This window comes from Andrographis paniculata, unplaced genomic scaffold (genome assembly GCF_009805555.1).
Source record: "Andrographis paniculata isolate CXL003 unplaced genomic scaffold, ASM980555v1 Contig83END, whole genome shotgun sequence".
NCBI classification, from domain to species: Eukaryota; Viridiplantae; Streptophyta; class Magnoliopsida; order Lamiales; family Acanthaceae; genus Andrographis; species Andrographis paniculata.
Genome location: NW_026137621.1, coordinates 3,689,881 through 3,711,609, shown reverse-complemented (window position 1 = coordinate 3,711,609; position 21,729 = coordinate 3,689,881). Strand labels below are relative to the sequence as shown.

The following is a 21,729-nucleotide window of genomic DNA, read 5'->3' as shown; positions in this document are numbered from 1 at the left end:
ATCATTTTAGCAAAAATATTTTACTTATAGAACTATTTTCACTGAAGTCCTAAAATAATAAATAGGGTTAAATAAAAAAAAAAAAAAAAAAAGGTACCTAAAATGAATGCTCTTAGAAAGTATGGAGTCTCCATTGTTCATGCGATTCCACCTGGTTATATGTATGGCTTTAGTCGTTCCATAAAATGAATGGTTGCAGGAGAGAATGGTGCGAGGGATGCCCCAACTCGAACTTCTCCCACCATTCCTTCTCACTCATCAGTAATTCAATTGCTTCGAGAGCTGTTGGTGGAGCCACATTGTCATCATCTTCACTTGGCTGTCTGAAAACTTGAGCAATGCTGGGCATTCAAACAATTCAATTTCACTAATCGAGCTGCAGACAATGGCTGTGTGGCAGATGCTCTTCAAATTTGGTAGATTTTCGAGACGTGAAGTCTTCAGTTTTGGGAGCTGCAGGCAGACCATAGATGCTCCTTCTAATTGCAGCTTCATTTCAAATATCTCTTCTATCATCTCACAATCAACAATACAGAGAAATTCCAGGTTCTGGAGATGCAATGCTGGTCTCACAATCAACAAGACACAGAAAAAAAATAAAATATATATATTGAAAATCATACTAAAAAATATAGACAAATAAACCCTATAATTTTTTACCAAATTTTTCTAACTTTTTTTTTTTGTCCCTAACGTCGCTATATGAAATATTTTTATTTATTTTTTATTTTTTAAAAAGAATCTCCATTGTATTTGTAAGGCTGTCCAAAATAAGAGCTACTGCCATTGCTCTTTAACATTCAAATTTTACAAAAGATGCAACGGTCACTAAATTCATCACGTGATATTCACGTGACGTCCCCAACTTCCGAGTGTTCCCTGTTCTCCGTGAAAAAATTCGTTCCCAAATCGCAAGATTTTCTGCAGCAACGATGGAGAGACCAGCAGAAGTAGTAGAAGAAGAAATCACCGAGGAACAAAGAAAACGGGCCGAAGCGAACCGGGCCGCTGCCATAGCCAAGCGGAAGGCACTCCTCTCAGTCACCGAAGAGGCTTCTAAACAGAACAACAACAACCAATGGAAACTTTTTAAATGCTCCAAGATTCTTCAAGCGCCCAATCCCCGCCATGGCCCGGGCTCCAAACAGCTCTCGGCCAAGGATTCAGCTTTTCCCCTCCCAATCATCGAGAAGTTCCGGGCCCGTCTCGAAATATGCTCGCCGGATTCGTTTTCGGTTACTCCAGTTGCTGTTAAGGGGTGTGTGTATCCTGGGGATGATGTTTGCTTCGAGAGGCTCAGAGATTGTCTTTCCAATGTGAGATTCTTGAAAATCCTTTTTAGGTTTTGTAAATTTGATTTAGGGTTTGGGGTTTCTTGATAAATGGAATTGATTAAAGCTGTGAGAACTTTTTCTTTATTTTATTTTTTTGGGATTATATTTGTGGATATAATTACATTGCAGCCCTTTAGAAAGGGCATAAATAGTATTTTTTTTTTTTTAAAAAAAATTTATATAGGAATATAATACTTTAACACAATGTTTAGAGTGGACTGATTTTATAGATATGCTGTTTTATTATGCTTTTGAATGAATTATGAAAGCTCGTGGGTGTTTGTTTTAGGATTTGGATTTTTGAATAGCAAGATCTTCAATTTGAATAGTTGCTTGAAATAATATAAATAAATATTGATGTGATATTTTAAATGTTAAATTGAATTTTAGAGTAATATAAGAAAAATGAAAAATAAGCTTTTGATTTTGATGTTTTTTTTGGAAAAATGTAATTGAATAGTGAAAAATCATGAAAAATTCACAAGTTTCATGATGCTTTTTTGCCCTTTTCTTCTAAGGGCATGTTTATGGTGTTACTTGTTAAGTGAAATTATAATTTTGATTGAAATTTTTGTCTGCCAATTTTCATTGAATTATTCATCACGAATGTGGCTTAATTGTCCGGGGGGGGGGGGGGGTTGTCTTTATTTAATTTTGGTGCCAATATATTCGTTTTTTTTTCTTTCATAAATTGTTCTGTTTATTGTTTCCTTGTATCCAATCTTAAACAGGTTATTCTATCACACTACACTCAGAATAGGGGTGGGTCGAAGGCCTGTGTTTACAAGCTTTACGATTACCATTCAGTCTTGAGGTCCTTAAAGAGTTGTAAGGGGATTGAATGTGAAGAGATACCTTGGGCAACCTTTAATGTGGTTGAGCGGCTTTCGCCTTCATTCATTTCTGGGAAATGGATGCCTTGCAGACCTGAACATCTACCTGATGAGAAAGTAGATGAATTGATTTCCGAGCTCCCAGAAACTTTAATCAATTCTCTCCTACCTTTTCAACTTGATGGTGTTCGTTTTGGATTGAGGAGAGGTGGTTGGTGTCTCATTGCAGATGAAATGGGGTTAGGGAAGACCCTCCAGGTTGGAATGAACAATGAATTCAATCGAATCTTTTACTTTTTCCACTGTCCAATTTAGGCATGTTTCATTTTAGTTTTTTTTGTATTAGGTTAGAGAATTGCCACTGATGTCAATGATCAAATGATTGGAAGAGTGTTTGTTTAAGTAGCTTACCTCTAGGATAGTGAACACTTTCCTTAAGTAAAATTGATAGAAGATTTCTTTTGCCGTGGATTCAGCATTTCCTTACACAAGCAGGCTAGATTATGCTGATGTTGCTACTACCCATTGTTGTCAAATGTATTTATTGTTAGTTTTCAGTATGACAGAGACTTTAAGGTTGTTAAAAACATTTATCATAGAGAAGTTGAAGTTAAATTTGATCTCTGTGTTGCATCACTGCTATCCAGAAGAATGGTATCCGAACAGATAGCTGAGTTGTACCAGAACTTGTCGTATTACTTGATTAATATGTGACTTACACTTTTACTATGATTCAATACTTACAAATTCTGCTTTGTGAAATACTTCTTAAACTAATTATCTATTTTGTTTGATAGGCCATTGCACTTGCAGGCTGTTTCAGGAAGGAAGGTTCCATTCTTGTAGTTTGTCCTGCTATTTTGAGATATTCATGGGCTGAAGAATTGGAACGTTGGTTTCCTTTCTGCTTACCTTCCGATATTCATCTTGGTATATCTCTTTGACACTTACAAATTATTAATGTGCTGTTTTTTTTTCTGTGTAAATGTCTGATGCGACTGAAATCTGTTCCATTGTTTCTTTTCTTTATCTAAAAAATAAAATAACATTGAAAGCAAAGCGGGAGAAGGCTGTATTGTTTTACTATGTTTATGATTTGAATTTGTTAAATTTCTCTTCATTTGACCTTTTCTCCTTTCCTCCTTGTTGACACAATCTTGGAAATTGTTTCTGTCGTCATTGAAGCTATCTGAAAATTTGGCATTGTGGCATACTGCATACAGCTAATTTGAGTGTTTTGCCCCAACAAACGGCATATAGAAGAACACCCATTATTATTAGCCTATGATAATATTTCTTGAAGAATGCCTTCCCTGTATTGCGGCACTTTCTTCTTCTTGTTTTAGTAATTACAGGAAGTTCATACATGATCTTTTTTGTTATAAACTGTGCCGAAACCCTAAACCCTTACAAATTCTTGAAAGAGTTTTCTCTTATTGTATTTTTAGAATTGAATATTCATTTATTACAAGTTAATTTAATAATCTAACTATCGATTGAGAATGTCACATGTTAAACAATGTTAAGCATAAATGAGTATCAAGCTTTAAACATCCTGAAGGCATGCTTTTACCTTATTATTTTCTAAAGCTATCCTTTTTCTTTTCTTTCTTTTCAGTTTTTGGTCATCAAGACAATCCTGCTAGATTACCTGCTTGTCCAAAAGTTGTAGTGATATCCTACACTATGCTTCGGCGTCTGCAAAACAGCATGCTGGCCCAAGAATGGGCCACAATGATAGTTGATGAATCACATCATTTACATTGTAGCAAGAAATCATCAGAAAAAGATGAGGTATGAACTTTCTTGCAGTATAATAACAGATTTATTTTAACGAATGATACTATTTAACGAGTTAATTGAGAAGTTTCCAACTAGCTCAGCCAAATCCAAATAGAAAACACAGAAGTTAGAGGTGACATATGTATCTAATTTCTATTGTTAATCATTCTCCCACTTTCTGAGAGCATTTTTTCGGCTTTCATCCTGAACATGCAAAAGTTGGTTCTATCATTTTAAACTTGAGATTGAATTGAATTGTTGACTATCATTGACTGAAATCTTATGGATAGTGAAAAATGGAGAACTTATAAGGATAATGTAATTAAGACATACAAAACATACATGTTTAATTAAAACGACTATGCTCTATGAAGCGACATTTTTCGTTTAACTTTAGGTGAATAGTATCTCTCCTAATCTTTCTGCATTGACTTGGAATCAAGCAATATGGCTTCATTGTTTATAGATGATGTGGTCTTGCTTTTCTATGTAGTGATTGTGCTTATAAAATTGTGAATATGCTTCAAGATCTTATACTCTTACGTGATTTTGTCTTCCTTGCAGTGAATCATTTTTTAAAATTGAAATGTTTCTTCAATTATTTTATTGATTTTATTTAATTTAAAAGATTCCCATTAATTTTACAGCTGAAAGTTTTGCTAGACATGGCTAGAAAGGTCAAGCATCTTATTCTACTGTCAGGAACTCCCTCTTTGTCAAGGTTATTGAAATCATCTCACTCTTCGATCCTCAATCATCTTTCTCTTAACTTATCCTATGACAGCTGATGAATGAATATATTTCAGTGAATGCTAATGCTGGGCTGCATATTTTCCTAGGTGACAATAGGCCTTACGACATTTTTCATCAGATAAATATGTTATGGTAAGTGTTCCAGTCTTTCCCAGCATTGAGCTAGCTATGCAGGTTGGCAGAAATAACTTATGTATTAACTTCAATCAAGAAGAGACATATACATACGTTAGAATCATAACTCATTTAGGAATTAGGAAACCTGAAAATCCCTAAAAACTCTAAATCTGATCTGAAAATATTAATGCAATTACATAGTACAAGCTACAATCTGTGTCTCTAGTTTAATTGTTTTCTGTTGCAAATGATTCAGGCCAGGACTTCTTGGCCCGACCAAGTATGAGTTTGCAAAAACTTACTGTGCTGTTAACTTCGTCCCGGGCTGTCAAGGAAAAATTTATCAGGTAGCTTCAGATTGGACCATTTGTTGTTTGTCTAGGCTTACAAATTTGAACTCCATCTTTCTTGTATATTATTTACTTCTTTTCAATTGCCTTATTTTCTACTGATCTGGAGTAAGAACTGTGCTATCACTATCATTTTGTAGGATTTTTCAAAGGGAATACGTCTGGAGGAATTAAATATATTATTAAAAGAAAGTGTTATGGTAAGATGTTTGTTTCTGTTTTAGTTAGGGTCTTATGGTTCTTTTCTGCTCTTTCGAATGTTTGAAACTGCATTTTATTAAGTTACATAATATGTGCAGTGTCTTCTAGTAGTGATGATTGAAAATTGGCACATGACTTGAAAACAAACTATTCTGTTTTGTTGTTTTGGTTTAGACGAACTATTTATAGAGACTGTTACGTAGCAGTCCAGAAATTACAACCAGGCAGTAAGATCAACATTGCCCCTCACACCCAGACAAAATGCTGGGCTGTTTTCAACACCATTATGTCTGATTTTCTAGTGTTTGTTTAGATTTAATATCCTGGGTATTATATATCTGATTTTTATTTTTTTTTGTGTTTATTTAAAACGAATTTCACTCTTCTGATATTGAATCATTTGGGTTACTGCAGATAAGACGCCTGAAGGAGCATGTTTTGTTGCAGCTACCACCCAAACGCCGACAAATCATAAAATTAGTTTTGAAGAAATCAGATATTAATTTAGCTATGGAAACTCTGGGGCTTGGAAATGTTGGCTCTTCATGTTCGGATACTGAAAATGCATATGCTGACATTTCTAATGAGAATCAAGGTATCCTACATCTCATAAATAACTTCGATTGTGTTCTTTTGTGATTTTCACAGGTTTTTACTATTCAAATTCTTTCTTCCCTCCAAATATATCAAATTAAACAATTACTTTCCTTTTTTTATATTATACTACAAATTTATTTTACATTCAAAATATCACATCAACCTCTATTTATGTCACATCAAACAACTATTCAAATTCAACTTTTTACTATTCAAAAATCCAAACCAAAACCTAAAGCCAACAAACAAACACACCCTTCATGGTTAATAAACTTGATCAAGGTATCCTACAGTTGTGTGTGGAGCATCTGATAACTACTAAGTGGTCATAAATATATGGGTTGTGATGTTCGTGAAATATTGTATTTTAGGCAGTGTAGACAAGGAGGACATGAACAAAAAATTGGGAAGAAAGCTTTCAGCACTTGGTATTGCCAAACTACCTGGATTCTTTCAGTGGCTCTCTATTCATCCTATAATGGTAGAGACAGATGGTGAAGAATCAACACAGAAGAGTTCCAATTCTCATAAAATGATAATATTTGCTTATCATCACAAAGTGCTTGATGGGGTGCAGGTTAGTAGTTCCTCCTTTTTATTAAATTTTACAATTTCAAACTGTTATTACTCTATGCAACAGCGCTGATGCATTATCATGTGAGAGAACATGTGCTTATGCATATATCAATGATTCTATATCTAGGCACTCACTGAATCTTACCACTAAATGCTAAGGATGCTTGCTAGTTTCTGAAGCTATCTTCACAGTTCAACAATTCAACTCTCGTTTCTATGGTTGCACAGGCATTTCTATGCGAAGGAGGTTTACAGTTTGTTCGGATTGATTGCACCGTAACTGGTCACGAAAGGCAGTCAGCTATACATTCATTCCAATCATCAAAAGAGGTTTGGTTAAACATCTCTGCATCTTTTGATCACAGTTTATATAGCTGGTTCTTTGCATTTATGTTCAAGTTCAAGCATAGATCTTGACTTGTAAGATTATTGGTTCAAAAATCCAGTTAAATAGATTACAATAAATATTAGGGTTGGGGGAATTAATGTATAAAATAAATATAAGATATACATCTCTTTGGATTTTTACCTTGTGGGTGAAGTGAGATGGCTATATTCAACATGATTCAAACTGCCAGCTCTTACATTGGCGTGTGATCCTTTTATTGCGGATAATCATTTTTCTTGGAGTGGGTTTGGGTATTAAATGCATTTATTTTAATACTATTATCACAGTAAGCTCACTTTGATTCTTATCAGGTTAAAATTGCTCTAATTGGCATACGTGCGGGAAGTTCTGGACTTAACCTAACTTCTGCTGATAATGTTGTGTTCTTGGAGATGCCTGCTAATCCTGGTGATATTCAACAGGTGAATTTGGTTTTGTTTCTTACGTAGCTGGATTTAACATCGCATGCATTTGTATATAGTATAATGATTGTAAAATTTTAAACATATAGGCTGAAGACAGGGCTCATAGGCACGGACAGAGAAGACCAGTGAATGTATACATTTTCTGTGCAAAGGTTCTTGTTTTGACTACATGAGTTCACTATCTTTTCATTTTCTTGCTCCTAAAGATTCTTTTGCATTTTGTTAACGCTATTTTCTTTTCCTTGTAAACTTCAGGATACTGCAGATGAGTTACAATGGCAGAAGCTGAATAAGAGTTTGCTTAGAGTATCTTCTACGATGAATGGAAAATATAATGCTTTGCAAGAAATTGAGGTATCCTTCTTGAAAAGATTTGTTTCATGTAGTTCAAGGCATGCTTCTTTTTAGCACCCATAAAGCTTTCATAAGTCAATTATTATTATTGGTTTATACTGTTGGTATATACTTAATAATCGTGGTACTGGTTTGAGCCCATAAATTTATCTGTATATACTTTTGTATTTTACCCTAATTAGAGAACTGAATGAAAGGAATTAGCATTTGTCCTCGTCAACATGATATTAGAGCATTGAGATATTATTTTTCAGCCAACATCACCTTCTTTGAATCCTTTCACTTTTGATGTCTTACATATTCCGCATTCTTAGTCATTATCATCCTCTCTCGGATATTAGTTCTAAACATTTTTAGGATTTGGGGGACCCTATTTGGTTGCTATTGAAAATTTGTTGGAAAGTTCAATTGTTTTACTTTCACTTGATTTGATATTTACCTATGTTGTCAACGTGAGCCAGTTCCTTTAGTCTCCACATACTGCTCATTGGGATGTTTGCAGTTTATCTAATGAGAAAGGATTATGTGATGAAGGATTATTGTATACGAACCATACTGAATTTGTGTGGTATTCCAATGTTGATTACTGATTGGTAGGATCACCTTTTGAGATATAGTCTACGTTAGGACTCAGGATGTTGCATTTCTTGTTGATGGTAATCTTGTACCATGGAAGAGTAAGGGGCATAACATTGCTGCCAAAATTATTGCTGAAGTCAAGTAGGGTGTGTTTGTTTGGGGGTTTGAATTTTGAGTTGGGATTTGAATAGTAAAAATTTTGAATTTGAATAGTTGTATGATGTGAAATAAATAAGTGTTGATGTGATGTTTTGAATGCAAAATTGATTTTTAGTATAATATAAAAAATAAAAAATAAGTGTTTGATTTGATATTTTTGGGGAAAAATTTTTGGATGAATAGTAGGATTTTGTTAAAATCCTACAAACGAACACACCCGTAGTGAGCTTATGGCCTTGGTGACGTGAGAACTCTATGGATCAAGCAATTACTGTTAGGTCTAAAGTTCATCGGTATATTTGCAATGAAAATTACAATGCATATTGCCTCTAGCCCGGTATTTCATGAAAAAACAAAACATATCAAGATTGACTGCTATTTCGTCGGAGAAAATTTGTTATTTGGTTGTATTACCACTAGTTACATATCTTCCAATGGGCTGAAACTCCTGATGCCCGTTTCACCTTCAAGCATGGAATCCATGCTTCTGTAGTTTACATTTGCTCTTTAATATTATATTGGGATTCACAAATTTAGACATTGGTGTGTCCTGTATTAACAGCTGGTTCCTTGTTTATATGTTGTGCCACGATACGTCCAGGTGGAGCGTGTTTCTTATCTTGAAAGCACAGAGAAAACAAGTTATGAAAGCCAGCAATTGAAAGAATCCAGGAATTCTTGCCTAGATGATGATCATGGTCTTCAGCTTCCAAGGGTGCCTTGTGATGATGCTGCACCGTTAGATATTCATGATGGCTATTATGAGCAGCAAGAAAGTTCGAAGGACTTAAATGGAGATAATTGTGTCCAAAAAGTTGAGTTTGAAGTGAAGAAGAACTCTGTTCAATCAGCTACTCTCCGGTTTGAGGTATGCTGAATGTCACTAAACCGCCTATCATTGTTTCGATGCATATTTTTGTTGGGTGTGTGCTAGGTGATTCTTCAGAAAGAGAAAAATGAGTAACTACCGATATATTCCTTAAGGGCTTTTCCTTTTCTACTCAGGTGAGCAAGCTCACTGGAAGGATTCACTTGTACACTTGCAATGCAGGAACAGCCTCAAGGCCAAGTCCACTTTATAAAAACTTTCGACCGGAGGAAGTTGAGTGCCTTAATGAGGAAAATCAGAAGACAAATCCCAAATCAGTTGAAGATGTTCAGCCATATATGGAATCACTTGTAGCTTTTATTAATGAATGGAAGGAGCTAAGGCCTATTGAGAAGAGGAAATTGATCAACAAACCTCTACAACTTCCACTGTCTTGCGAATTATGCTATTTGGATGAAGGTGTTAACCATGATAAGGGGGTATGGATGTGTTAAACAATTCTAATACCTTAGTTGTAACTAAATCATGACCTATGACTTCGGATCGGTAGTTCTTCATGATGGTTCCTTTTTTCTTTTGTAGGGACTGTTAAAGGGTGGGAGTAGAAAACGTAAGACGTCCATTACTGAGATAAGCTGCCCATTACCATCAAATGCTACATGGAGACAGGTCAATCTCTGTGGCAATCATCGCCCTAAGGATAGACTTTACTCTCAAGGTTGGTCTGACATGGATGAACCCCTCTGCAAGTTTTGCCAGACACCTTGCACGTAAGCAATTGGCATCTCTCTTTTTTCCTTTTTTATTTTTTGAAACCGATTATGTATTAAATGAGTTTTAACTAATATGCTTCCTGCAGAGGAAACAACGCGAAATTGCCTCAGTTCTTTGAGGATTTATTCTGTACTTTGGATTGCCATGAAGAATACCGTCTGCGAACTAGCAATAGTTTTACTCGTAAGGTGAGGATTGGACTTGGATCACTGAGATTACCACTTATTATGGTGCCCCTGCTATATAAACATCGGTAAATTTAAATCGTCAATCTTAACTTTATGAGGTTTGCAGGTGCTTTTCCAGACGGAACATGGCATTTGCACAAATTGCAAATTGAATTGTCATCGACTTGTGAAGCACTTGCAAGTTCTACCACTCGATAAGCGCCATGCCTATGTTGTCAAAGTGGCTCCTAAAATAGCGAAACGCAGTAAACTGTATGTTTTCATCTTGTGCATTTGAATTGTTCACATGAAACATTCGCCCGGTGTTGATAGATTAGGTGTGTATCTATCTTCTCTTTTGTACTGCCATTGAATGAACGGTTTACTGTTTGTTTGGCAATGGGCAGGCGTAATAAGCTCATTCATGACCCTAAAGAAGGTAATGCTTGGCATGCCGACCACATCGTACCCGTGTATAAAGGTGGAGGTATGTATTCATTATGCAATCTATCTCTCCGACACTTAAGGTTTGTTTGATTTTGATTTGAAATTGAAGTTCTAATTTGAGTTTTGGCTTAAATAAGATATTTTAATTTGATGTTTTATTAGAAAAAATAATATATTTTTATTGAAAATTGTACATTATAGTGATGATTTTGATTTTATATAGAAAGTGAACACACCCGTGTGTTTTGGGTTTTTATAATTTTTTATTTTAAATGGAAAATAAGTATTGAATATGATGTTTTTTAAGAGAAATGATGTAAATGCAGCCAATTTGTGCGCTATAAACATTCGAAATTGCAATAAATCTCATTGTGACCGTGATTGTGATTTGATAAATCTTCTTCTCTAGGTGAATGCCTGCTAGACAACATGAGGACTCTTTGTGTGGCTTGTCATGCTGACGTTACCTCCGCACAATGCTCTGAGCGGCGCAGAGCTCGGAAAAAGGCGAAGCAACAGCTCAAGGAGACAATGAATACCTTGGTCGCCAATGCCGGAAAAACTGGAAAGACTGGCGATGCACAACATGTACTTTTTTTACCTATAAACATCTGCTGGATCATTACATACATATAGCACACACTTAAGCTGTTTGCATTATGCCGTCAGGGTTGTGGTAGCGACGAACTGGATTGCGACCTACTGATTGAGATTCCGGGGAGTGCATATTCTGGAACAAATATCAGCCAAACCAAGGATCAAAATCAAGAGCAGGAACTGCTTGCCAAGACTTCTAAAGAATCTGTCTGCGAGACATCAAATGGCAGTTGTAAGGAATGAAGCTTTTTTGCATTTTTGTCGTGCTGTACAATCAACATATGATGCTGATCTGATAGCAGCGAAAATTTTGAAGTCGAGAGAGGGGTTGAAGAGCAGAGGAAAAAAAAATCAGCACTTCTGCTTGGACTCGTTTGTTGTGATCGATTCGATTCGATGCTGCAGATTCTGCATTTGTTCATTAGTTGAAGAAGAATAGAGAAAGCTCTCTTGGCTTTCTGTAGAGTATATAGCCCTTGAAAAGTTGGGGAAATCTCATTCTTCTGGTGTATGTAGTTGTAGTTGTAGTGCAACTTCTGCCTTGAAGAAAAATGGTATGTCTTTTTGTCCCGTAACAGAAGGACTAGAGGTCTAGTGGTGTGAGTGTACTCGAGACTATGAAGTCATGGTTCAGAGGCCTAGTGGTGTGAGTGTACTCGAGAGTATGAAGTTATGGTTGCCCTTAAGGTCAACGGCGGATTGTCATGTTATAAAAAAAAAATAAAAAATAATAGTATATTATTTACAGGTTTTGTTTGTTTTATTTTTCATTAACTAACAAGTTAGATATCAAAGGTAGATTTGAGTCGCAACTAGTTGTGAATTGGGCCATGGTATTGGGCCTTAATTTTGTATTGGGTCGTTGTAAAGAGGTCTGATTGGTTTCGGTCTTGATTGTGGAAAAAGCCACTTTACAAATGGATTGAACCTTTTTAGATGGGCCTGATTGGGCTAAAATCTGACCACAATTGGGCCTTTGTAAATGGGCCTATTTGGTTTGGGCCTTTACAAATGGGCCACACATGATGGGCCTCTACTGTGGGCTGAACATTGACTGTGGGCTGGGCCCTCACAAATGGACCTATTTTGGAATTAAGACCTAAAACCTAAATTGCAATAGTAAAAAATGTAACATGTGGAACTTATTTAACTAAATTGTACGGACAGGACAGCCAAAAATCTCACAGAAACCATATTTTGCTAATGAAAACTTGGGATCGATCAATCGATCATTTCCCTTTCATCATCATTTTATAAAAATACCAATCTTTGCAAGAACATAAAAATTGCACTATATCCATCGTACCAATTCCTCATTGCCACTGTCGATCTCCGCCGTAAAAAACTGTTCAGCTCTGTCAATAAAGCTCACCGGAAATCTACAATGCAGCATCAGAGTCATCGTTTCCGACGCCGATTGAGCAGTTCCGAAAAGCACGTCCTCTCCGCCGCTAAGTTTCGCGCCTTTCCCGTCCCGTTGGTTTCTAATTTTGACGCTTCTACCATTGGCGCCTTGGCCACCGCCTCTCTGGGCGATGGGCCGGGTGGTTTTCAAGAGGTTCCGATTAGATTTTTGCGATGCATCCGCCAGAACCTTTTTGTCCGGAGCCATCTGCTTCGACTCACCGGAATCGTCGGTGGCGTGGATCGTTTTGCACGACTTGAGACATTGTAGGAACATGTCGATGCTGAGTTCTTGTTGGATTACAGCTTTGTTCTGTTCGCATCCGTAGGAGGCGGCAACGAGTGTGCTCGCCAGTACCGGCATCAGTTCGGGATCACTGAAGAAGACGAATGGCAAATCGCAGACCTGCTTATCCCGGGAATGATTAGAGACATGTTCTTGGATAATAAGAGAGTATTTGCTAAAATTGGCGTCGACTGACCTTGTGTAGGATTGTGGGGCTCTTTCCCCATCGAAGGACGGCTTGGTTCTCGGAGTGGAATAATGAAAAATAACCGAGGAGCGCGAGAGATTCCAGCAAGAGCAGACCGATCTGTTTAGTTGGCGACGAATCAGTAAGATCAAACGCGACAAAATCCACAAAAAATACTATTGAAAGGTATCTAACACAAGAAATCCACTAAAAAACATCATTCTCAACATCTAAAGAGATTATTGGATCAGAATGGCTAAAAAAGGACACCTTTCTTTCCCTTAAATGGCATCAGGAGCAAGATTTGTGGCTAATCGAAGATAGTTTTCGGTAGAGAACTGTGCAAACAGAAGTGTATTTAAATTATAGCCACTAAAAAAGTTGTGTTCTTTTGTGGGTTTTACCTCAAATTTTTACTATTCATTTTTTTTTTTTCGTTCAAAAATATCAAATCAAACAATTACCATTTTTTTATATTATACTACAAATTTATTTTATATTCAAAATATCACATCATCATCTATTATATCACATCAAGTAACTATTCAAATTCACTTTTTACTATTAAAAAATCGACACCCAAAAACCCAAACCCACAAACAAACACACCCTTAGACAATTTTAATACGACCTTATCTGTGGGTACGCCCCAGTTGCTTGTGCAGTGAGAAAGGATAAAGCTCATCAAGTGAAACAGCTCCATTTTGAGGTCAGGCCGCGCCTGAAATTGACAGAAAGAAGCAAGAGGAATAAGTGTTATAGCCCCGGCAAGTAAGGCCGACACTATGTTCTTTGTAGGGGAGGTGGACAGACTCACCAGCATTTTCTGGATGAAAGTTATGTCTATCAATGCCAGATTGTTCAACACTTTAAGAACTCCAGTCGCTACCTCCTCGAAATTTGATGGAAGTATATACGAGTTCTGAAATATACAATTCAAGAAATTAGTGCTTGATGATATCACAGATCTCTGAAGCATTGTGCAAATATTCATACCCAAAAATGCAATAAAAGAATCATATAAATTTGGAATTAGTATGACCGGATGCAAGAGCTAAAAACAGCAGACTAATATTCAATCCTGCTGTGTATTGTTGAATATACGAAAACGTTTATATATCCAGCTATCCATAAGAGCATAAAAACAAATTCCCATGAATGCACTAATGTCAGTGTTTAAGTTTTAAATATATACTGATATTGTAAATGATGCGGAGAGTCGATCTACAGAAATAAACACATCCATCAGGCACAGGCACAATGGTCCACAAATAGCTAATAGATCTACAAAGATATTAGCAACTAATCAATCTGACAGAATCTCGTCTAATACCTAAATAATATGAATACTTACGATGTACTATATGCAAAAAGTGTTTCTCAATTAGAACAAATAATCAAAACTTTATACAGGAGACAGTGTAAGTTAAATATTCTAAAGTATCATAGTGCAAACATTATAGGCCGAATAACTAAATCCATATGCTTAAACATGTGCTGCTATTGTTGTCACAAATCACGTCAAAATCTGACTGTCACACAAAAGATGAAGTTTCTAGAATCTCTGAATTGAAACTTTACAGAATAAGAAAATCAACGACCTTCGACAAACTACAACTGAAAGACACATCTGTAAGGAACAAAACATAAATGTCAAACAAGGATAGAGAACACAATTTAAAATAAATCCATTTTTATTGTTTTGACAATGAGAACTTTTCACTAATTATGCTGGGAATTATAGTAGAACAGATAACTGAGGAGGACGAAAACAGAATAGATTGCTAACATCAAATATATTTATGCAAAAGAAAGGCATAAACTTAACTTGTTCGGCAGACAACCGATTGTTGGCCTGCAATAGCACAGCAGTTAACATGGAAGGAAGACACACTAAGCCAGTCTCAGACATTGCTGAAAGAAGAAATGACGCAGGATGCTTTACGTGGGCACTGCTTCCATTTCTTTGCTCACCACCACTGTTTGTAGAGTCATTTTTAATCCTCTGAGTATCCGAACACTGGTATTTATCTTCAGGTTGAGCCCTGGCTGACTCACTAATTGAATCGATATGTTCTACATCATGAGAATCATCACACATAACATTCGAACTACTTATGTCTTTAGCAACTGAAGTCTCATCTAATGGCCTACCCTTTGCTATCTCAGGTAAATCTGTAGTTACGCTGCAATCTACACTAGATTCAAATGGGGTGGATTTTGAATCGGCAGACTCAGACTGTTTAGTCTCTCTAATAGTAATTCCTTGATCCACATCACTAGGAAAAGAATCCCAATCTATCGAAGATAATCCTTTGAATTTGGAAGTAAGAACTATCAATAAATTAATGCTTAGGAGAATAGATGAAGGGAAAGGTGAACCTTCGACGTGTGGTCTGTCATAAAGCGCAAAAAGATCTCGTAGCCGGTGAATAATTTGGTAAACAATAACAAGCTCTATCAAACCATCCTGCATCTGATGCTGGTATTCATTACAGCTTACTTGACCAATAATTGCCGCAACAGTCCATAGAAAGCCATCCACTATTTCAGAAATCGACTCTAAATTCCCAGCTGTTGTTTTACTTGAGACAGCATTCGGCGGCAGGGGAATGTTTGATGATGCAGCCATCTTGATATAGTTCTCAAGTGCTGCAGCCAACATGGGGATGATCGGAGGCAAGAGATTCTGTACAAGAAAATAGCATTTGTTTGCTGGTGTCGAAAGCACTACCCTCAGAAGTCTCAAAAGGTATATGGTAACTTGGCAGGCTTCAGGTTTCGATATGTGAGATGCCGGCAGGGCAGAAGCAATAAAATCAAGCAGACCAGCTTGGCGAGAAGCTAGCAACTCAGCATCTCTTCCTTCCAAGAACTACGAAAGAAAATTGGAAATTATTTCAATAAAAATGGGTCACTAATTACAATACAAACATCCACAAACAGTATTAACCAATAGATCAAAAGGCTGGAAAGAAAGTGGCGTACCTTGATCATTTCAGCAGTAATCAGCCCAAAAGAAGCAGCACCATCTTTCCTCGCCTGTCTAAGTTTTTGCAAATCCTGAAGCCACCTAGAAATTTTTGCTCGTGCAGTACCAACAGTAGTCCTATACCCCAAACTTGAATTTTCAATTCCAGCTGAAGGCTCAGGGAATTCATGTTTCAGCGACATAAGTCTTTGCCGTATTTTTTTGATCCTTCGTTTTAGCGAGTGTTGTGATGCCTCACTTGTTAATGTCTCACAGCCTGCTTTAAATCCACTCTCACTAGAAAGGCTATCATCTCCATTACCAAGGCTCGAGGATTTACTTTGTGCTTGCCCATCTTTACCAACAAAGCGGCGTAATAATGGTGAAGATTGATCTCTAAAATCCATCGATGCCCTTTCGCGAATCTGCTCCAGATAAAATTTCCGCCTCTGTTCACTTTCGCTGAGTCTTTCAGCTAATTTCTGTGCCATGAGTTCAGCTTCCTCCTGCTGAGCTTTGGCTCGAATCTCCTTCCTTCTCATCTGTTCCATAGCCTTGGCTTCACGTGCTGCACTTGATGCTTTCCTCTCTTCTTCTCTTCTCACTTGAGCTTCCTCTTTTCGTCGTTGAGTCTCCGCAAGGCGCTGCAACTTCTCAGCTTCAATGAGCCTTTTCCGTTCTAAAACAGCTTCTTCCCTAGCCATGTCCTCTTTCTGTTTGATTTTAATTACTTGAAGCTTCTCTGCTCTCCTCAGTTCGGAATCCTGAAGTTTTTTGCGCAATATATGCTTTTTGTTCTCTTCATTCAACGACGTGATAAACCGTACCTCATTCACTTTACTGCTCTCATCACCAGCTCTTCTCACAACTTGAGCTAAATAAGCCTCATGCCTTGATTCGCTACGCTGATGGCGAGCAAACATTGACTCTCGCAATTTATTACTGCGAACAGTTTGCCATTCATTTACACGGTTCAGTTTTTCCGATGTCCGTTGCAGCTTTTGAACCCTTTCATTCTCAAGTTGAGCCCTGATTCTTGTTGCTCGGGCATGCTTTTCTTCTGCTTCTTTCTTAAGATCGATTGCTGACTTTTTCTTCTTCTCCGTAGACATTAATTTGTCGTGTAGAACGCGTACTCGCTCAGCACTTTTCCTATTCATGCCTGGCGAATAAGAGAAACGGGATGCACGATGTGGAGATGCAAGTATGTCCTCCCAATTTCTCTTCTCTTTCCAAGCATCCAACGACTTACTTGAGTTCCCATATCTCCTTTCTCTTTCTCTTTCAGGAAACCGAATGAGTCTTCTCAACGTTTCAGCTGATTTGGGATGTTTATCAACAGTTGGTTCTGCTAAGATTTTGTTTTTCTTATGAAGTAGCTTCTCTGCCTCTGAAGTAGGTCCATTTAGTTCCCGAGTACTTTTTGCATTTACAAAGGACACAGAACCATCTTTCTGAGACGAGTTGGACGCCACAAAACCTGATTTACTTGGGTCAAGGTTTTTCTTTCCTTTAGTTGAGCCCTGAGATATACATGGAGATTCAATTTCCGGCCCTTTATTTGAAGTCAATACATCAAAATCACCCACTAAATCATCTTGTAAATCATATTTTTCTAGGTCTAAGATATCCTGGGCTCCAAAATGATAATCAGGACCAAGATTCCTTGCATTTTTATGTCGTTCAGTAGTTCTCTCTTGTTGTATCTTCCTAAAAGCCTCAAGAGACGAAGACAAAATCTCTGCCCTGTGTGGGGATGTTGTCATTCGACGGACCTGCTCTCAGATAAAACAGTAACATTGTAAGGGGGGACAATCATGAATTGTACATAGAATTTATGCCAATGTGTCTCGACTCTCAGCTAACCTGCGAAATTGGAAATTTGAGCAAAGACCCTAGAAAAATTAATGCACAAACAACTCCCAAACTGAGTTTATAAGCTTCAAACCATTTAATAGGACCAAAGCCACAGGTTACTTGATAGAAAATTCAATCTTCAAGATTTGATAAATTGTGAAGACAACGTTTACTTTCATAAAAACAGCATTTCAAGGTGTGCGTTTCAAAAAGTGGCAAAAGAAAACTATGTCAAAAAGAGAGTAGACTATCATCTTACATTACGGACTTAAAGCTATGGAAATGAAATACTTTCTTACTCATTAGCTAATCAATAAATCATCAGTGATATTCCCTACTAGTAAAGCACAAAATTGATCTTGTAAAGGAACAAAAACACATAAATATATAAAATTGAAAAATGTAAGTGGCAATGCATGTAATTTCAAAAAGGTAATGAAAGCTAACCTCCCAGGAGAGAGCATGTGGTCTTCGATGATCAGACTGGATTTTGAAAGGAGTTCCATCTGATCCATGAGACGAAGCCCTTTTTAATTTTTCAAACTTCTCAACTCTTAAAATTAGTTCTCTAAAGTCCGATGCAGCTTCTTCAAGAACAAGGCTAGCCTCTTTCATTTGCTCGATGTCACATTCTAGTTCACACAGAAGGTAGAGTTCATCTACTGCTCTATTAAGATTTTCAAAGAGAAAGCACCAAAGGCGTTCTCTGAATCTTTCTTTGCTTTCACTCGTAGCATTCAAATTCTGAACATCCAGCAAAGCACTAGAATCTTTAGATTTTGGATCACTAGATTCTTCTACTGCAGTTGCAATTTTCGATTCCCCACCAGGTTCACAATTGGCAAGTAACTGCGTGTCAGAAAGAGGAATAGTCGCCCCCGTGGTTGAGGCAGAATCCATAGGAGGTATCACTGAAACATTAGGACATGATCCATTAGCTGACTCAACATCGTCAGGGCATGCAATGTTTCCAGATGGATCGTCACCACCCTCATTCTTGTCCTCAACATGTAAGCCTAAATTCGTATCACTCTTGCTAGATATTTTTTCACTTGTAATATGCTCTTTAACATCTTCCGAAGAAGCACCATTCACTTCCCCGGCAGTTTCTTTGACAGGAATAGTCGTTGGAGACAAAGAATGAACTTGATCTCCTGTAAATCTACCCTCAAAATCGAATTCACCACCAGAAGATTTCCCGTAATGTATGAGTGTGCCTTCATCCAAATCACCCCACTTGATTTTCGGAAGAATGCTACTTTTCTTAGGATTTTGTTGATTACCATCTGATTTATCCCTACAATCTCTAATAACTTTAGTTTCCAAATTACACGAATCTACGCCCCCAATATTTTGACTGACAACGCATTTATCAAGGCAATGCTCAACTGCTTCACCCTCAACAGAGTTCGAAGAAAGTTTTCTTCCATCACCAACATCCTGATCCACAAAATCCTTGCTTGCATTCGAAAGTTGGGTTTCATTCACACTTTTCCCCAATCTTTCACAATCTGTCTTACTAGAACTCTGATTTTCAGGACGAACCCCAACCAACTTTGAATTGCTTCGGTGCTTCTGAGGAGAAATATTTACCAAATGAATCAGAAGAACAAAGTTACCTAAACCCGAATTAAATTCCCAAACAATATCATAGAGATTATACAAGAAAATAACCTCACTAAATTCCAAGAAATCAATATCAATATTCAATACTATATTGAAAAATCCTTCTCAACCAAGAATCCCAAAAGATCAAAATCATTTTTAACAAATAAGAAACACAACTGCACCATCATGCCAGAATTGGTCTTTCAATACAAAACCCCATACACGGTAAGATCAAATATTACCAAATTCATGAAATATAACTAAAGAAACTTATGAATTTCGAACAAAATACGACAAAACATCCACAGTCCCATCCAATTCAGCCCACTCCAATATGAACCATTTAAACAAGCTAGAGAACAAACATTGAATCCCTAATGGAAACAAGCCTAAACTACAAGCATCAACCTTCAAAAAAATAAAAGAAGCGAATTAAAATTAGTCCAAGGTAACAAAATCATAATCAAACGATACTTGTTTAAACTAAAAAATTAAACAACCTTTTTGACCTGCATCCACCCAGAAGCTTGATCGTCACTGATCTCCATCGAAGGGTTGAACAGTTCTGACAACTCCTTTTCCACAAAACTCACAAACTCATCACGACAAACGATTCCCCTTTCGGTATCATCACCATCCACATCAAAACACTGGAATCAGACAAAAAGCGGTAGCCAAGTTTTTTTCCAAATAAATTCAAATTGCCCTCGATATTTGAAAATTAAACAGATGAACAGAGAAGATTATATTCCCCTAATTCATTATTAAATTGAGGGTCCCAGAAAATACAAATAAAAGCCCATAAATGGAAACAAACAACCGCTGAAAGCTCGACCTAACTCTCCCCCGCCGAGAATTCAGTACAGACTGAAAATTTGTCTGATAAATAATGGGTTTTTCAGTTCTCAACAATGTGGGTTCTCCATTCCCCCCATAACCAGAAATGATTAATAAAAAACAAATGGAGGCCCGAAGAGAATGATGGAAGAATAGTGACAGCAGAAAATAAATGTATAAAAATTGATACTTTTATGTATAGACTGGGAGAAGAAGGTGGGATATAATTACACTTATGCCCCCATTAGGTTAGACTTTATTTGGGAAAAGTTCAGGGGTAAATTCGCCCTTACACATAGTTCGCTGCTTTTTATTTTCCTCGGTGTCGGTAAAATTCATAAAGGTGTTTATTCAATTTTCAAATTTACAGTTTTTTTTTTTTTTAATTTTTTTTGAATTTTTTTTATTTTAGTCTAGTAAAATATACTTCCTCCATCCTAAATAAGCTACAATATTTGCTTTTGGCACGAGATAGGATTTTTAGGTAAATAGTATTAAGTAGAATAATTTAGAAATCGGTGAATGTGATAGAGAGAAATATATATTTTATTTTTTTATTTGGATGATGTGAGAGAATAAAATGTGAAGGTAGATATAAAGTATAATTAATTATTTCTTATTTTGAAAATATTGCAGAGTATTTGGACATACTAAAATGAAAATGTTAGCACGGTGTTTGGAACGGAGGGAGTATTATATAATAATTATTTCTAAATTCTCGTATTTACATTAACCAAAATATTTGTTTAGGTTGTGTTTTGTTTGTATCTAAAAGTTTTACTATTCATTAATTTTTTTCTAAAAATAAGTTAAATAAAATTCTTATTGTTATATTAATATTCATTTAAATTATATTGAATAATTATAAAATATATTTAGTTTAAACTAGTTAAAATTTCAAACCTAAAAAAAACCAAGAAAAAAAAACAACCAAAAGAGATATTAATATCTAAGGTTGAATAGAACTTAATTTTCTTTATTTAGGATGTGTTTATTTGTAAAATAAAATTATAATACATTTATTATTTTGATGAATTATATAATCATATAATAAAATAATTTAATATTTATTTTAAGTGATTACTATATAATATTATTAATTTTATCTACAATATTTTCACTTATGAATCTTTTGTTTCTCCATCATATATATATATATATGTATTTACATTCCCAATGTGCATATTTTATTATTTTATTAAAAATTAATATTTAATATAAAATATTATTTAAAAAATTACAAATCAAAACATTAAACAAACTAATTGGAATATATTTCTTTTTCTTCTTATTAACTTGATTTTATATTTTATGTAA

The 21,729-nt window shown here is 36.1% G+C and overlaps 2 protein-coding genes across 3 annotated transcripts; one reads left to right on the top strand and one right to left on the bottom strand.

Moving 5' to 3' along the window:
• The first annotated feature begins 694 nt into the window (after positions 1–694).
• LOC127241883 (uncharacterized) lies at positions 695–11,998 on the top strand. The gene is made up of 22 exons (XM_051261138.1): positions 695–1,316; positions 2,066–2,425; positions 2,965–3,097; positions 3,786–3,961; positions 4,597–4,670; positions 4,799–4,834; positions 5,076–5,166; positions 5,310–5,369; positions 5,785–5,965; positions 6,339–6,544; positions 6,772–6,873; positions 7,243–7,353; positions 7,443–7,508; positions 7,612–7,710; positions 9,050–9,316; positions 9,454–9,756; positions 9,860–10,047; positions 10,137–10,239; positions 10,346–10,491; positions 10,626–10,705; positions 11,075–11,253; positions 11,335–11,998. Exons 1-22 carry the CDS (start codon positions 933–935, stop codon positions 11,503–11,505), a joined length of 3,516 nt encoding a protein of 1,171 aa, XP_051117095.1. The 5' UTR covers positions 695–932; the 3' UTR covers positions 11,506–11,998.
• Positions 11,999–12,372: 374 nt separating this feature from the next.
• Positions 12,373–20,561, bottom strand: LOC127241682 (uncharacterized). 2 transcript variants are annotated; one of them, XM_051260843.1, is made up of 8 exons: positions 20,076–20,561; positions 18,415–19,539; positions 16,128–17,885; positions 14,968–16,014; positions 13,957–14,061; positions 13,771–13,860; positions 13,149–13,259; positions 12,373–13,072 (listed from the first exon to the last, which is right to left on the bottom strand). In XM_051260843.1, the coding sequence occupies exons 1-8, from the start codon at positions 20,121–20,123 to the stop codon at positions 12,554–12,556; spliced, it is 4,803 nt and encodes a 1,600-aa protein (XP_051116800.1). In that variant the 5' UTR covers positions 20,124–20,561; the 3' UTR covers positions 12,373–12,553. The 2 variants fall into 2 exon arrangements, with proteins under 2 accessions (XP_051116800.1, XP_051116799.1); XM_051260842.1 differs by having other exon boundaries at positions 12,374–13,072; positions 18,415–19,542.
• Between the last annotated feature and the right edge of the window lie 1,168 nt (positions 20,562–21,729).

Coding starts and splice junctions, on each gene's coding strand:
- LOC127241682 (XM_051260842.1), bottom strand. CDS start 20,123: ATGGAGATCAGTGACGATCAAGCTTCTGGGTGGATGCAGGTCAAAAAG. Junction 19,543..20,075: donor GGTGGATGCAGGTCAAAAAG/GTTGTTTAATTT, acceptor ATTTCTCCTCAG/AAGCACCGAAGCAATTCAAA. Junction 13,861..13,956: donor CTTTCATCCAGAAAATGCTG/GTGAGTCTGTCC, acceptor TGTCAATTTCAG/GCGCGGCCTGACCTCAAAAT.
- LOC127241883 (XM_051261138.1), top strand. CDS start 933: ATGGAGAGACCAGCAGAAGTAGTAGAAGAAGAAATCACCGAGGAACAA. Junction 3,962..4,596: donor AATCATCAGAAAAAGATGAG/GTATGAACTTTC, acceptor TTAATTTTACAG/CTGAAAGTTTTGCTAGACAT. Junction 7,354..7,442: donor ATCCTGGTGATATTCAACAG/GTGAATTTGGTT, acceptor TTAAACATATAG/GCTGAAGACAGGGCTCATAG.